Source organism: Symphalangus syndactylus, chromosome 23 (assembly GCF_028878055.3).
Source record: "Symphalangus syndactylus isolate Jambi chromosome 23, NHGRI_mSymSyn1-v2.1_pri, whole genome shotgun sequence".
Taxonomy (NCBI): domain Eukaryota; kingdom Metazoa; phylum Chordata; class Mammalia; order Primates; family Hylobatidae; genus Symphalangus; species Symphalangus syndactylus.
The window spans coordinates 67,906,080-67,923,502 of record NC_072445.2 but is presented as its reverse complement, the minus strand read 5'-3'; the positions used below and the strand labels follow the sequence as shown (position 1 = coordinate 67,923,502).

The window sequence follows — 17,423 nt, the reverse complement described above, 5'->3', positions numbered from 1 at the left end:
AGTGGGAGCCCAGGCAGAGGAGGCGCCGAGAGCGAGGGCTGTGAGGACTGCCAGCATGCTGTCACCTCTCAATATGATACATCATGTTGCAGAGGCTTATAATTTACATAAAAGATACTGAACTAGGGCTGGGCTCAGTGGCTCATGCCTGTAATCCTAGCACTTTGGGAGGCCGAGGTAGGCGGATTGCTTGAGGCCAGGAGTTCAAGACCAACACGGCCAATGTGGTGAAACCCCGTCTCTACTGAAAAATACAAAATTAGCCAGGTGTGGTGGTGGGTGCCTGTAGTCCCAGTTACTTGGGAGGCTGAGGCAAGAGAATTGCTTAAATCCAGGAGGAGGTTGCAGTGAGCCCAGATCATGCCACTACACACTCCAGCCTGGGTGACAGAGTGAGGCACTGTCTCAAAAGATATTGAACTTGGCACTTGACATCCAAGATGTCCACTTGGCCTTTTTCTAAGTGTACTTCACTTTCTTTTCATTCCTCCTCTAAAGCTTTTTAATAAACACTTTTGCTCTAAAAACAAATGTCTTTCATCTCATTTTTTATTCAGCATTATCTATCAAAGCGACTGGATGTCCCATCTAATTTGTACTTTAGTTTGTAGCCCATTACATAGGAAATGCAAATAAAAAACACAATGAGATACCACTTCACACCCACTAAGATGGCCATAACTTATTTTTTTTTTTAAAAAAAAAGGAGAAGGAAAATAATAAGTGTTGGTGAGGATGTGGAGAGAAATTGGAATTCTCATACATTGCTGGTGGGAATGTGGAATGGTTCAACTGCTGTGGAAAACAGTTTATCTGTTCCTCAAAAAGCTAAACAGAATTAACATATGACCCAGCAGTTCCACTCCTAGATATATACCCAAGAGAATGCAAAATAGGCATTCAAACAAATACAGATACACAAACATTCATAGCAGCACTATTCCCAATAGCCAAAAGTCAGAAACAACCCAAAGTCCATCAATGAATGAGTGGACAAATAAATTGTGCTATAAACACATAATACAATTTTATTTAGCCATAAAAATGAAGTGTTGATACATGCCACTATGTAAATAAATCTCAAAAACTTGTACTAAGTGAAAGAAGTCAGACACAAAAGGTCTCATACAATTTATATAAAATATCAAGAATAGATAAATGTGCAGACACAGAAAGCAGATTGGTGGTTGCTGGAGGCTGGAAGAAGGAAGGAATGGAGAGTATCTGCTTAATAGGATGGGGTTTCCTTTTAGAGGAGAAAAATTTTTTTGGAACTTTAAATAAAGGTGGTGGTTACACAACGTTGTTAATGTGGCACTGAACTTCTCACTTTAAAATAGTTAATTTTATGTTACGTGAATTTTACCTCAATAAAAAAATTCTTAAAAAAATAAACTCAGTGATATCCAACCATTAAAAAAACAAGTTACGTAGTTCATATATAATCAACTTACTTATTACTGCACTATGAGGGGCATCCAGATATGTAAGACAGAGTCGCAACCCTTGGTTGTTGGAGGACTATCTAAGGATACAGAGATTAATAAAAGAACTACCATGAAAGAAGTGCCCTCCAAGTACAAAGAGAGTTCAAATACGTACATCTGGTTGCGGAGAAAGGAAAAACTTCTCAAAGAAGAATTTGAAATGAGCTTTAAGGGTTGAATGGAATTTTTACTGTTAGACTTAAAGGTAGAGAAATACAATAGCATAAAGAAAGATGTGATCCCTACAAGAGGATTACATGGTAAGTTGAAAGACATTACACAGTCCAACCTGGTCGTTGTCAAAGCTATATACGTTGGGCACAGAACTGAAGACCAGGTGTCAAAGGAGCATGGCTCTGTCCCCTTTTGTGTCCCCAGTGCCTAACGCAGTGTTTGGTGCATGCTTGGTGATTGGTAAATGTCAAAAAAAAAAAGATAAAAGATAAAATATAAATGTACATTTTAAAACCTTTTTTAAAAGGCTAAGCACCAGGAAATCTATAAAATAGTAGCAGTATCTAGCACCATTTACTACCACTGAGGCAGCGGGTTAAGGCATGTATTTGCGGTATCAGGAAAGCACGGGGTCGCCAGAGTGAATTGCATGTGGAACTCTAGAGAAGCTTTGCTTGCCATCCTATGGGATTTGGACTGCAATTTTAATACAACAGGGAATCATTATGGTCTATTTTCTCAAGATTCTGATTAAGTAGCATAAATGAGTGGTCAGTATGGAAGAGCTGAGTGTGGAGCATCATGAATTCATGCTGGCAAATCATGAAGGCAGATGGGTAAGGAATCTGCCCTCATCTTTACACGTGGCTTTCTAGGCCCATCCTCTTGGAGCTGTAGTGGGGATCTGGGGACACAGCAAGAGGGAAACGGCCGAGTGCATGGTAGGTGCACCCTTTATGGAGATGAGAACCTGCCACAGAACAGAAGGCTGTTGGCTCTGTTGTGCCTGATGAAGAAGAGGAAAGGGCGGTCAGCACAGAACCTGGGGCCAGACTCTATGCAGCACTCTGCAACCACGAAGCAGCTCGAGGCTGCCGCTGCCTCACTGCCTTCTTCATTCACCTCCACAAAACTCTTGTGCACGAACTTGGACAGACACAGGTCTCTCTCTGCTGACATTGCTGACAAGTCAGCCTTGCCCTGTTGGAAGGCATCAACAATTCCCAAATGCCGAAGCACAGATTCCATGTCATAATCCTCTTGCAGTTTAAATTTTGGAAGGAGAACTTCAACCTCAGTACTCTTCATACAGTCTGGCTTGGTCCAGGCTGTGAGTTTCTCAAAAGTGAGACTTTTTTCCACCTGAAAGACCAGAATTAGACTTCAGTGCACATCTACAAGCGCAGGCACTCACACAGTTCCCTTCCTCCTCTTGCACGTAGGTGTTGTTCACATAGGATCAGTGGCCCCTTCATCTGCCAGAAGCTTGTGAGCACTCTTACTTGTCCTATGTCCCATGTGCCACTTCCTTGACAAGGGGGAGAGACACCAAGCAGCCAGAGGCAGGAAGGCTGTGTCTGTCCTCTCCTTATCCAACAACTCCGGAGACATCTTGTATTGTGACAAGTGTCAATGCCCAGGCGACTATGTTTTTTTCAAACATAGTCTTTTTAAAGACAACAAACCATTGCTAGTAAAGAAAAGGATTGGAAACGAAAGGGCAGGATTATCTGCCCCAGAGAGATTCTGCATAGTTTCTGGAGCAGAGAGGTTACGAGAGCATTATCCGCCCCAGAGAGATTCTGCATAGTTTCTGGAGCAGAGAGGTTACGAGAGCATTATCCGCCCCAGAGAGGTTCTGCATAGTTTCTGGAGCAGAGAGGTTACGAGAGGATTATCTGCCCCAGAGAGGTTCTGCATAGTTTCTGGAGCAGAGAGGTTACAAGAGGATTATCTGCCCCAGAGAGCTTCTGCATAGTTTCTGGAGCAGAGAGGTTACGAGAGGATTATCTGCCCCAGAGAGCTTCTGCATAGTTTCTGGAGCAGAGAGGTTACGAGAGGATTATCTGCCCCAGAGAGGTTCTGCATAGTTTCTGGAGCAGAGAGGTTACGAGAGGATTATCTGCCCCAGAGAGCTTCTGCATAGTTTCTGGAGCATAGTTTCAGGAAGGTGGGCAGAGGGAGAGCCAATGGCTGCTGCGCGCACAAACCTCTTAAGTCATGGGGTTCCACTCCCTGCCATTTGCCATGGTTGACTCTCTCACCCCAGGGATCCATGCTGAAAGGAAGCCGAGTACCTGGATGTGCCCTCAGAGGCTGCCTCTGGTCCCACCCTCCCTCTGAGCACTGGACTTCACACCTCCCTGGATGCCCCCTTCCAGCCTTGTTAGGTGAAAGTTAAGACTTCCTCATTCTCTATTTCAGGTTCCTAGACTTTAAAAGCATAATGCTAAGAATGATGATTATAATAATGGATCACATTTGTAGAGAGTTTACTAGTTGCCAGGCAATGTGGTAAGCCTGTTACCTGAATTACCCACATTTTATCCTCATCATAACTCTACGAGGCAATAACCCTAAGCAGTCATTTATGCTTTTAGAGTTAAAAGTCTGCCATTCGTCAAACTAGCAGGATTTTTATAAGCTTCCTCCTACCTGATTTATTTTAAAAGGCATTTTAACTGCCCCCCACCCCTTCTAGCGATGAAAAAACAGAGGACTGAGATGTGTAGTTTGGCAGATCACGCAGACAACATTGGGAAAAGTCAGCCTTGAACAAAAGTTTGATCCCAACGCCAAGTGCCTGCGCAGTGTGCGTCTGCCGCATCGCCAGCTCGGAAGGTAAATATGAGGTGGAAGTGGCGCTCCAGTTCTGCCCGCAAAGGTGTCCCTGGGTTCTTCCCACAGCCCAGGTCTTACCGTGCTGAGCTCCACGCCATCGTCAGGCAGCAGCACCAGCAGGCTCAGCTCCTTCCCGGCGTAGGGCAGCTCCAGCAGCTGCGCGCGCACCTCGCCCACGTGGGCAAGCTTAAACGGGGCCTCCTGATACATCATCTGCACAGGCCTTTGCTCCTCCTGGGGGAAGGATTATTGAAAGACGCAATTAAAAGTTTCAAAGGAGCTGCAGTTGCCTCCAAGAGTGTTTTCAGCACCTGTGATGGAAACCGCCACATTCATGCCCCAGTTAACACTAAAAAAAAAAAAAAAAGTCAACCAGTTCCTCCGTATCATCATTGCAAGCAGACACAGTACCACCCTGGGAAAGGTTTTATTCTGCAAAATAAAATGTGATACTCTACATTTTCCAGAGGAGAAAGATGTTTCTCATTTAAATTGTGCTCAGCAAATAGATCTAAGAAGCAATATAATCAAATGAAATTAAATACAAATTTGTTTTGATTTAATTAGAAAAAAATGTGTATTGTTTTTCCTATTTATCCAACCCAACACATGAGAAAAAAAATCATAAAGTGGGATGAAACTTATAGTTCCACAACAGCATGACAGGGAGTATAAATGGATACACTCTCTCAGAAAGAGTAATGACCTACATATGTAGTAATGTATTTTAACCCCATCTTTTCAATTCTGATACTCTAAGGAAATCACTTTTTTAAAATACAGAAGAGCCATATGCACACAGAAGTTCAGCAAAGTATTACATTTATTAATGTAATGCTTTTAAAAATTGATACAGATCATTTATTATAAAAATTAAAATAGTTATAAAACCAGGGTTAGAAGAGTTCTCCTCCTCCCACCCTTTGCAACTAGAGAACTAATTTTTTTAAGTTAAAGTACACCTTACAAAAAATGCAGGAGGGGCCGGGCGCGGTGGCTCACGCTTGTAATCCCAGCACTTTGGGAGGCCGAGGCGGGCGGATCACGAGGTCAGGAGATCGAGACCACGGTGAAACCCCGTCTCTACTAAAAATACAAAAATACAAAAAAATTAGCCGGGCGTGGTGGCAGGCGCCTGTAGTCCCAGCTACTCGGAGAGGCTGAGGCAGGAGAATGGCGTGAACCCGGGAGGCGGAGCTCGCAGTGAGCCGAGATCGCACCACTGCACTCCAGCCTGGGCGAGACTCCATCTCAAAAAAAAAAAAAAAAAAATGCAGGAGGGTTACCTGCCTTTGTTTCTTAATTGCATTAAAATGGTATCTTTTTAGGGGCTGGAGGATTTGGCAAATTATTCTAATGCCTGCCTTAATTAAGTTTTACTTCAATGTCAAAACTAAGGTCTTTGTCACGAAGTTTTAATATTAAAAAGCTGTAAATACTGAATTAATGATAATTAGTTAACAATTCAAATCAAAACTTACTTTAATTTTAAAAATAACTGGCCGGGTGCGGTGGCTCACGCTTGTAATCCCAGCACTTTGGGAGGCCGAGGCGGGCGGATCACGAGGTCAGGAGATCGAGACCACGGTGAAACCCCGTCTCTACTAAAAATATAAAAAAATTAGCCGGGCGTGGTCGCGGGCGCCTGTAGTCCCAGCCGCTCGGAGAGGCTGAGGCAGGAGAATGGCGTGAACCCAGGAGGCGGAGCTTGCAGTGAGCCGAGATGGCGCCACTGCACTCCAACCTGGGCGACAGAGCAAGACTCCGTCTCAAAAAAAAAAAAATTTAAAAAATGAGGAATTAAAGACAGGTTTTCACCTTCTCTCCCCCTACCCTGCCCTATACTGCCTCTCACTCCCACATATCACACTACCTTAACACTTTTTTTTTTTTTTTTGCTTTCTAGCCAAGTAAATTGGGCTTATTGGAAGATCTTGTTTCCAAAACTAGGTGGCAGCAATGGTTTATGAGAAATTATCAAAGGCAGTTAAGAGCAGTGATAAAACACTACATATATATATATACATATATGCAGCAAATATCTTTTATCCCTTCCGTTTTTTTCTACTGAGTTAAGAAATTCATTCAGAAATACTTTGCTTCAAATTCCTTTTGGCTTATGCTTATGTCACTTACGCTTTTACAGAGTTAAATCTTTCCATTCAACTTCATCAAACTAGCAGGATTTAAAAAGCTTCCCCCACCTGGTTTATTTTAAAGGGCATTTCCCTCGTGTATGTTTCGTCAAACGGTTCATTCCACTTTCCTTTGAAGTAGATGGCATTGACAAGAACCAGCCTGGTTTCTGCATCAATTGAGCTACTTGGCAACAACTCTTCAATTTTACCTTTCAAGAAAAGTAGAGACTACATTCAGTTGCTTTTTATAAGAACCTGATGCATTCGATGATCCTGGATTATTAGTGGAGAAGCAAACTTCTGTTTTCAAATTTGCTGAGTTTGGGTTGTTATGTACAGAAATGAAAACAGCACATATGAGTGGTATTCATGATTACTGACACCTTGAGAACATCCACCAAGTTAAGGATGGTGAAAGACACCTAAGTCACTTGAGGAAAGCAGGTTGGTAGAAAGTAGAAAAATTACACCAGGTTGGAGAACAAGACCAGCAGGAAATGTGACAGGCTGAAGGGGTGTTTGTCTCACGTGGTTAATTGGAGTGTTTGATCCAATCCTTCATGATCACACCTAGTTCTAATACTCTGTGACTACACATGGACATGTCAGAAGCAGCCAGAATGGACGGCTCAAAGCAGGAAGAGCTGACATTGGGCACATGGGGAGTTTCCAGAAGCTTTTGGAGGAGATATTCCTGCCGAATCCCCTCAACAAAGCACTAGGCATCCCTGGAAAAGAGGATGTGGGCAAGCAAAGATCACCCCTTCTTTCCCTGGAGATCAAGTGGTGCTGTTTCAATGAACTGAGGGCATCCCTGCTAACTCACTGCCTCAAGAGAGCATCCGTGGTAAATACTCCAAGCAGGAATGCGGGAAACAATTGCTGAGACTTTAAGCGAAGAACATCTCCCATTCTTTACCGTCTCATTTATTCACAGAAATGGAAATGTTCCCAGTGGTACTAAGCGTAATTGGCGCAGAGGAGTCTGAATGGTTCATCAGACCATCATTGGTCTTCGAGGCCAAGACTGGGAACACGTCACTTTCTGAAATGTAGATGAATAAGGTTCAACCCCAAATGGAGGGTATTTTCAGTCTGTGGAACTGATCAGCCCTGAGAGAGGGTCTGCAGTTAACCAACCAAATGTAGGCTTATCAAGTCAAACTAAAGGAGCTTAAGTGGAAGACATGAAAAGTCAGGAGTGACCTTAGCAGTAAAGGTAATGGTGATGGAGGTCCCCCAGAACCTAGGAAGAGGCAGCCCAAGTGTATACCTCAGGCAACATCTGTCCATCAATCTCCTTCTCACAGAGACAATGGAGTCACCTGACATGTGAATGCTACAGGCCAGGGAGAATATATTTGAATGTAAGTTATTAAACTGGAAACGTGGCCTAAGATTCTTTTGACATTTGTTTTTTAGTTTGTTTTTTGTTTCTGAGACAGGCTGGAGTGCAGTGGCATAATCTCAGCTCACTACAACTTCTGCCTCCCAGGTTCAAGTGATTCTCATGTCTCAGCCTCCCAAGCAGCTGGGATTATGGGCATGGGCCACCACACCTGGCTAATTTTTGTATTTTTAGTAGAGATGGGGGTCCCGCCATGTTGGTCAGGCTGGTCTCGAACTCCTGACCTCAAGTGATATGCTCGCTTTGGCCTTCTAAATTGCTGGGATTACAGGCGAGAGTCACCGTGCCTGGCCGCCTTTTGACATTTGTATTAGCTACTCCGGTCCTGGGAGAATAGACAAAAGTAAATCTCTGTTGCTGAAAACCTGAATGTCTGATCAGAACCTTTATGAGTCCATCAAGGTTCAGTATGCCAGGAGGCCCTGCCAGTCAACACTACTCTGACCATCTGAAACACCCGTGAAATTAGAGGGGGCGGAGTGGAGAGGTGGAGGTGGGTGAGGAGAGAGAGAGGGAGGGATAGGAGGGAGAGGAGGAGGAGGGAGGATATAAGAAGAGGGAAGGAGGAATAGGAAGAGCCACAGGAGGAGGAGGGGTTGGGAGGAAGGTGGAATAACTTGTCATTCTGACCTTCAGTCTTTTTTGAGACCCAGGTGTTGATGTGTTTCCTGGACTCTTCTGCAGCTTTGATAAAGGAAAGCTCTTTCAGCTCAGCATGGTAGAATTGAAGACAGGATTCCTTAAACGTCTTTGGAGAGAAAAATGTTCAGTGAGGCTGCATTGCTAAATACAAATGTCAGCAAACTTCCAAAAATTCTAAATATGTTATCTTTTTTTAATAAAAAGAATATACATAACTCTTTAAAAGTGATCATATGAAGATATGTTAAAATATCAGAGTTTGTGAATAGGTATGTATTGAACCCTGAATAACCAGAAATGAACTTGAGAATTTTACCTTTCAAGAAAAGTAGAGACTACTTTTGCAATACTAATGCAAGGCATAATTATAGAATTGTGGTCTTTAAAGAAAAAAGAAGTTTAGGCTGGGAGTGGTGGCTCACATCTGTAATCCCAACAGGCAGGAGGATCACTTGAGACCAGGAGTTTAAGATCAGCCTGGGCAACGTAGTGAGACCCCATCTTAGAAAAAAAAATAGTGCAATTTTTTTAATTGGTTAACATAAATTTCTCAATTTCTCTAGGGTCTTTCTCCCAGACTCTATATCACGAGGTATGTTGAATACAACTTTTATTGTTCTATTGATTCAACTTACTGAGAGGAATTGACAAGTTTTCTCTCCAAAGAGCCTGTTGGCCGTTCTCAGCAGGTACTGTGTGCCAGGCTTGTTCACTTCAGTGAGAAGCGACTGGAAACCCTGATGAATGTCTTCTTCTGTGTTTAAAGACAGTGCCTGTTGTGAAAAATAATTTTAAAAGTTATCAAGATAGCTCTTTGATGGATGAGGAAAGGAGAGAGAGGGGACAGAAAACAGGCGAGTAAAAGATGTAGCCATCCTGCCTGAATGCATCTCGCTCGTTTAAAGATGAGTAACACAAAAAAAATGACAAGGGTGAGAAAAGCTCAGAAAAGAGGTTGTGATAAAATCTTGCATCCAAAGGAAAATATAAATGCACACTGGTGGGAAAATTACCTCTAAAATTTATAGTAAAAAAAAAAAGATGCAGTTAAAAGTTAAAAGCAGAAAAAATGCAAGGAAAAATAGACAGAAATACAATCATCAGAATCCTCAAAAGGAAACAAGGATATTAAATGAGCAATGTGATTAATAAGACAATAACATGGTTATTGAAATTGTACCCTACAGGGACTATATGTGTATTACTTAAATATTTCAAAAAATATAACATATATTGGGCCATAAGAAAAGTCTCAAAGTCTCAATACATTCTGAAATACAGAATTGTATAGATTATATTCTCTAACTTCAATGTAGTAACAAAAAATCAGCATTATAAATAAAATGCCAACAAAATGAAAATGACCTACAAATTATTACTGAAAACACTTTTCTAAATATAATTAACTCTTCAAAGTAACAATTAAAATACTCTTCTAGGCCAGGCACAGTGGCTCATGCCTGCAATCCCAGCACTTTGGGAGGCCAAGGCAGGAGGATTGTTTGAGTCCAAGAGTTTGAGGCTAGCCTGGGCAATATTGCAAGATCCCATCTCCAATTAGCTGGGCATGATGGTGTGTGCCTGTGGTCCCGGCTACTTGGAAGGCTGAGATGGGAGGATTGCTGGAGCCCAGGACTTTGAGGCTGCAGTGAGCTATGATCAAGCTGCTGCACTCCAGCCTAGGAGACAGAGCAAGACCATGTCAAAAAAAAAAAAAAAAAAAAAACCCTCTTCTAAACAATATTTAAAATGTTCTTCTAGGCTGGGCACAGTGGCTCATGCCTGTAATCCCAGCACTTTGGGGGGCCAAGGGGGGCAGATCACTTTAGGTCAGGAGTTCAAGACCAGCCTGGCCAACATGGCGAAACCCTGTCTCTACTAAAAATACGAAAATTAGCCAGGTGTGGTGATGCTTGCCGGTAATCCCAGCTACTTGGGAGGCTGAGGCAGGAGAATCACTTGAACCCAGGAGGCAGAGGTTGCAATGAGCCAAGATCATACTATTGCATTCCAGCCTGGGCAACAGAGCAAGACTCCTTCTCAAAAAACAAACAAACAAAAAATATTCTTCTAAATAAGTATACAACACATGATTTAGAAAATAATCAAAATATGGGTGATATATATTCGACCAAAGAGTTTGGCCACAGATAAGTTAAAACATTGCATTATTTTCAATATTACCAAGAAAGTAATAAAATGCTAAAACTTTAAAATTATTATGTTAGAAAAGATACAGAAAAACTCCTAAGGAATTTTGGGACAAACACAAAATGATCAATGAATCCAAGAGCTGGTTCTTTAAAATAAAACACAAATACATACAAAACAGACAGCCACCCACTACATGTAAGAAAAAGCACCCCAAAGGAAACTTATATGTGAAAAAGAGGTTATAGCAATATAAACAAAGGGAATGTTAGAACAAAAACTCTATATAATTATTTTCAGTAAAGTACAGATTGTAAGTTACCAAATGCCAGTCAAAAATATGAATACTAGCCAGGCACGGTGACGTGTGCCTGTAATCCCAGCTACTCGGGAGGCTGAGGCAGGAGAATCACTTGAACTCGGGAGTTGGAGGTCACAGCGAGCTGAGATAGCACCACTGCACTCCAGCCTGGGTGACAGAGTGAGACTCTATCTCAAAAAACAAAACAAAACAAAACAAAACAAAACAAAACAAACAAAAGACAGAATCTATCAGTCACAATGAATGAACCAAAAAAAAAAAAAAAAAAAAAAAAAAGAGGGAGAGAGAGAGAATTACTTCTAAAAAGGCTTAGATGATCTTTTGAGGGATTTTTTTTCCTAATATTCAAGCAATTTCTATTTCTCATGCAATACACACTGTTCTATAACATAGAAAAAAGAGGAAGCTACTAAATTTACTTTAGACAGCTCATAGACTGTTGATAAGAAACCCTGTCAAAAATAGAACAGAACCAAAAGCTAAGACCAATTTCACCTAAGGCTGTGACACCACTATTACTATTCATAGCCAACACATGTTGAGCACTTGCTTTGCATGGACTGACTCACTGAATCCTCACATCAGCTGAAAAAACATTTATAAAAGTAAAGATACCATATAACCACCAAAGTACAAAATGTCAAGTGAAAATAGGGAAATAGGGCCGGGCACGGTGGCTCACGCCTGTAATCCCAGCACTTTGGGAGGCCAAGGTAGGTGGATCATGAGGTCAGGAGATCGAAACCATCCTGGCTAACACAGTGAACCCCTGTCTCTACTAAAAATAAAAATTAGCTGGGTGTGGGGGCGGGCACCTGTGGTCCCAGCTACTCGGGAGGCTGAGGTGGGAGAATGGTGTGAACTCGGGAGGTGTAGCTTGCAGTAAGCTGAGATCGCACCACTGCACTCCAGCCTGGGCAACAGAGCAAGACTCTGTCTCAAAAAAAAAAAAAAAAAAAAAGGAAGAAAAAAAAGAAAATGGGGGAAACGAACTGGAGAACTGGAGGAAGATGCTTTACATTATCAAGGGTGGTTGTCTCTGTTTGATAGATCCATAGGGATTTTTTTTCCTCCCTTCTACTTTTATGTTTTTAAAAATTTTTATAGTGGATTTTTACCAGTTATATAAGGAAGGAAAAATAAATAATTCTTTAAAATATTTCTGCTGCCATTAACGCTTCCCCGCATGTTACAGGTAGCAACGTGTACTCAGTATGTTTGGTGTCTCACGAGCATGCAGTTGAACACTGGAGCCATGGAGAGAGCTCAGTCTCACAGCTAACAAGGTACCCAGACAATTTTGGTGCTCTCAAAAAAGCTTTCTACAAGGGTTTATCAGAAAAAGATCATAAAGATTTAAGCATAAGGAACTTCAAAATCAAAATGGAGTCACTAATGTTAAAAAAACAAAACCAAAAACCTTTGACAAACAGACAGCGAAGGCCATGAAGAGAGGGTCCTCATGCTTGAATGCCTGATAAAACTATCACAAAGGACTCTGTAAAAACCCACACTCTTGCACAAAGACCATCACAGCCTTACACAACAAAATACTTGTGCAAGGACATCTACCCAGGAACTCCCCGTCCAACCTCACACTGGCATCACCTTCGTTATTGATCTTTTTGCCAAAAATAATTATTTCAAAGGAATTATGTAATCCTCTTTACTTTTTCCTTTAAAAATCTTAGTGTTATTTCACCTCCCTGAATATGCACATAGCTTGCCATGGCATGCGTATTTTCATTGCAATGCCCTATTTCCAAATATATATATCTTTTAGAGAGCCTCTCTGTGCTTATTATTAAGGCTGGTAGCCTTTACACATCAACCTTCCCTTCTTCACACAATGAGCTGGGAAATTATTGAAATGAGTAATTCACTACTGAAAAGTGTCATCAAAGAAAAAGACAGTCATACTGAACAAAGGACAACTCCGATGATGAAGGCGTGTCCAGGGGCCTGTGCTCAGGGATGACGCAAGCTTTCAGTTTCATCTCAGGTATATGTCTCCTCTCCTTTCCACAAACGTCTGGGGACAAGCACTGATCTTGAATCATTTCCACAGGTTCTCTGAGTGTTGGTGAGACTGAGCTGAGCAGCACCTGCACAGTGTGCAGCTGTAACTAAGCACTTGCCCTGGGGTCCTCCTTGCAAATTTCTGTTGATGCCCTCCCTGAGCTGTTGATGCCCTCCCTGAGCTGTTGATGCCCTCCCTGAGCTGTTGGTACAGAAACAACTTGAAATAGGTATTAACCTTCCTTACCAATGAAAGCTTATAGTTACAAAGTCTCTTGCTCCAAAAAAGAGGTAGGTCTTTGCAACTTATGTTTCAAATAATTTCAGTATGATTTTCTAAAGAAAGGTTCCGTGCTAGGACAAAACAGCTTGGATGGTCTTTTCCAAGGGATTAACCGAGGGAAGTTTCCCCCGAATAAATCTCGGTGGAGCAGAGTTCCTGCCTCCCTGCCCTGCCCACTTCTTCCCCAGTGGACCCCCGCCTCCCCGAAATGGCCAGTGCACACTCGGGCTCCACTCCTGCCCTCCTTTCTCAGTGGCCCTGGAGTGTGAGTGTGAAGCTGGTGACAGAGCACGCAGCCCAGGCCAGTTCCGGCTCCTGGGGGACGGGCAAGCTTACCTGGGCCATCTGGGTTGCGGTGTTTCCCTTTGCCCCTAGGAGAACCATGGCCAGGGCAGAGGAGATGCTCACAGGAGAACAGAACACGTTGCGCGAAGGGTTATCTTGACACAGTGTCTTTAAAAGGCGTATGGCAAAAGTATCACTTGCGTTAGAAAGAGTTTCCATGATGCAGGGCCTGGAAGTGAAGAATAAAGAGAAATGCAGTTTCGACACTCCCTGAATGTTACTGACCTACTTACTACAGGGCAATTTTGGAATCGTACTTTTTGTTTTCTTCTCAAAGTTCATAAGTATTTTAAATTGGAGAAAAATTTATTTTCTGTTAGTATCCGGCCAAAAACTAAGTCCAAATATTAAGGTAATTAGCTAAGTGTGGTGATGGCAGCAGCTCAAACAAGCAATAGCAACAGAACTGGCTCGCCTGCGGAGCTTGCTCTCTCTCTCTCTCACACACACACACACACACACACACACAGAGCTGGAAGCAGTGAACTCCAATCCAATTCTTTCCGTAAGGACCAGATCGTCCCATCTGAGGAGGAGAATGGGGTCAGGCAGGAGGAGGAAAATGCTGTTCTTATTCTTGCATATGCATTTACAAAGAGTCCTTGTGAGATTTTCAACTGAGCACCAGCCTGTGGCCTCCCTGTCATTCAGCTGATACACAAAAGACACTGAGATGCTGAATCTGACCCAGAGACAGACAGCTGTGAGGCAAGGAGCTGTCGTCCACGGAGGCGAGTGAGCGCGTCCTGGACAGCCGGGGTGGAGCCAGTCTGCTCCCAGTCAGCCAGCCTGCCCCAGGCCCACACGGCCTGATATCCCAGTAAGTCCATTCAGAGCTCCTGCCTATCACTAGCATCTGGACATCATGTGACCCTTGAACACTGAAAGTGGGACTTAGACAATTGTGTGTTGTTTTTGCTTCGTTTTGTTCTGTCTTTAATGTGCTTGCTAACTCAGAAACATCTATTTGGGAGCTTTACTCATTACTCCCAGCAAAAGCCATGAGTGTAGGTTGTGCATGAGAGGAAGGAACTGATCCCTGAAGAACGCCAGAATGGAAAGGCAAGAAACAGCCCAAGGTGAGGAGTAAAACAGGGGAGAACAAGGAGGTGGTGCCTGTGAAGCCACTGGAGGCCAAAGTGTGAATGTGAGGGGGTGGGTCTCTTGGTCACAGGTCTGAAACCAAATGAACCCCCACCCCCAGACTGCAGTTCCCAGTGCACTTGGAAATGAGACCCTCACTCCTCCAGGTGAGCCTGGGAGACCTCCCTGACTCCTTTCCATCTCCCCCTCCTCCCACACATCCATCCCCAAGGCCTGCCCTCTACGCCCACATTTCTTCCCACTTCGGGTCCTGTGCCTGGCCTAACGCCCAGGTCCCCTCCTGAGCCTCTGGTCTCCCTAGAGCCACTCTCCCCATTTTTGGGACACCTCATTTGTGCTCCCCAAAACGCCACGCAAAGCACTGGAGAGCCTTGGACAATGAACACAACCCACTCTCCCCAGCCACCACGCCACAGCCACACAGCACCTCAGAAATCGGTGTCTTGTCCTTCCTCCTAAATCTCTCTGGGCTCTTAGGATCTGCTCAAAGCCACCTTGTTAAAATGGCTTCTTCTCGGCCGGGCGCGGTGACTCACGCCTGTAATCCCAGCACTTTGGGAGGCCGACGCGGGCGGATCATGAGGTCAGGAGATCGAGACCATGCTTGCTAACACGGTGAAACCCCGTTTCTACTAAAAGTACAAAAAATGAGCCGGGCGTGGCGGTGGGCACCTGTAGTCCCAGCTACTCGGGAGGCTGAGGCAGGAGAATGACCTGAACCCCGGGGGGCAGAGCTTGCAGTGAGCCGAGATTGCGCCACTGTACTCCAGCCTGAGCTACAGAGCAAGACTCCATCTCAGGAAAAAAAAAAACAAAAAACGGTTTCTTCGCCACCTGCCCCCTCCCTTGATCCAGCCTCACTCAGGTCACAGCCTCCACCTCTGGCCATCCTGAACCCCTCCCAAAGTCACCTCTTCGCAAACACTGTTGGTCCCCCTTAGAAGGCCCCACGTCCATCACGGGATTAATTCCACTCACCCTCAAACACCGCGGCCCGGAGGCTCTGATTCCCACCCTGGAGGAGGTTCTCTTAACCCCGCTGGCGCGACCCTCCCCAGCACGACCCTTCCTTCCGAAGGTGATTCCTCATCTTGCTGGCAGGCCCCACAGACCACAGGCCCTGCAGGCGAGGGCTGAGCCTGGCTCCGCAGATTCTCAGGACCCCATTCGTTTAGCTGAATTATTGAAAGAATTAAGATGGATAAAAGTGCTCAGATTTGAAACTCGAGACTGGTGGCTTTATTTTTTTTTGGTGGTGGGGGTGGTGGTTTTTTTGTGTTTTTTGTTTTTTTGTTTTGAGACGAAGTCTCGCTCTGTCTGCCAGGCCGGAGTGCAGTGGCGCAATCCCAGCTCACTGCAACCTCTGCCTCCCGAGTTCAAGTGATTTTCCTGCCTCAGCACGTAGCTGACATTATTACAGGCGTGGACCACCATGCCCGGCTATTTTTTGTATTTTTAGTAGAGACCGGTTTTCACCACGTTTGTCAGGCTGGTCTCGAACTCCTGATCTCCAAGGATCCGACAGCCTCGGCCTCCCAAAGTGCTGGGATTACAGGCGTGAGCCACTGCGCCCGGCAGAGACTGGTGACTTTAAAGGACAGTGAAGAAGCAGGACAGACGTCATCCTGCGGATCCCAGAGTAGAGCAGAGCAGTGAGAAAACAGGGCCGGCAGGTGGCGGGGAGGCTGCAGGGGAGGGCTTCGGCCGGGGAAGGGCAGTAAGGAGACATCCGGGAGGGAGGTGTTCGCGCTGGCTGTGGGCCGCCAAGGCGGAGACCGGCTGCGCGCTCCAAGGCACCCCCAGAGACCGTTGCTGACCCCACCGAGAAGGCACCGAGTCCCCGGGGCTCTTGGCTGAACGACCTCTCCTGTCCTCCAGTCCCATCTCTCGGTGGCAGCCGGGGGCTTGAAGCTCGCCACGCCCGTGCTCCACCCCGGCCCTGCGCGGGGACGCCCTCACCTGCCACCTAGTCCAGCGCTGCTGCCGTCTCCGTGCCGCGCTCCGAGCCTGGACGCCGATCCCCGAGGCGCAGTACCCGGCCCTGCTGCTGCGCTCGCCGCGGACTCCCGCTAGGGCCTCTGCAGGCACCGCTTTTATACCGCAGGTCGGGCGCCTCCCACGCTTTCTGCCTTTAGGCGGAGCCTGGCGGGACCAGCGGGGGCGGCGCGCGTGGTGGCCGGGGTCAGAGCTAGGAGCAGGGTCAGGTCAAGGTCCCCCCAGTCCTCCCGGCCCAGGGCGGTGTCCGCGAATGCTCCCGCCGGTCTGAGGCCAGCCAGGTTCCCAAGGCGCAGCGCCCGGCCTCGCCCACCCCCAGCGCCAGGGCCTCTTCAGGACCGGGTTCTGAACCTGACATCCCAGAGAAGTAGGTTGGGAGCCTGTGGCGTCGAGGGCCTCCGCGCCAAGAAACAAGGGGTCTGCGGGAAAAAAGACAGAGCCTGGAACTCTGGGCTTTTCTACTTAAGGAAGCGAAGGTCGGGTGACAGCCGAGCTCCATGTTCCAGTGGGAAGGCCCCATGGGTCTGTGTTCCACGCCTCTTGTCATGAATATGAGGGATTCACTTAGAACCAAAGCATTTGTTCCAGGTCCCACCACTAACTAGTAGTAGTCCTGGGCCCAGAACCAGGCGTCCTCACTCCTAGTACCCGAGCCCTTCTCTAGCAACAGGTGCTTGGGCCGCGGTGTGGTGTAAGCAGCCCCATTTTCCCGCAAAGTGATGGGAAGAGACAC

The 17,423-nt window shown here is 45.4% G+C and overlaps 1 protein-coding gene across 1 annotated transcript; it reads right to left on the bottom strand.

Moving 5' to 3' along the window:
• Nucleotides 1–1,002: 1,002 nt before the first annotated feature.
• Nucleotides 1,003–16,954, bottom strand: SERPINB9 (serpin family B member 9). Its single transcript, XM_055263422.2, has 7 exons — nt 16,655–16,954; nt 13,583–13,760; nt 9,107–9,244; nt 8,460–8,577; nt 6,488–6,630; nt 4,362–4,517; nt 1,003–2,804 (listed from the first exon to the last, which is right to left on the bottom strand). Exons 2-7 carry the CDS (start codon nt 13,748–13,750, stop codon nt 2,397–2,399), a joined length of 1,131 nt encoding a protein of 376 aa, XP_055119397.2. The 5' UTR covers nt 13,751–13,760; nt 16,655–16,954; the 3' UTR covers nt 1,003–2,396.
• Between the last annotated feature and the right edge of the window lie 469 nt (nt 16,955–17,423).

Bases quoted from the DNA above. Each gene is read 5' to 3' on its own strand.
- SERPINB9 (XM_055263422.2), bottom strand. From the start codon at position 13,750: ATGGAAACTCTTTCTAACGCAAGTGATACTTTTGCCATACGCCTTTTA. The intron at 4,518-6,487 runs GTGGGGGAAGCT...TCCTTCCCCCAG, and splicing joins TGCCCTTTAAAATAAACCAG to GAGGAGCAAAGGCCTGTGCA. The intron at 2,805-4,361 runs GTAAGACCTGGG...CTGGTCTTTCAG, and splicing joins ATGGCGTGGAGCTCAGCACG to GTGGAAAAAAGTCTCACTTT.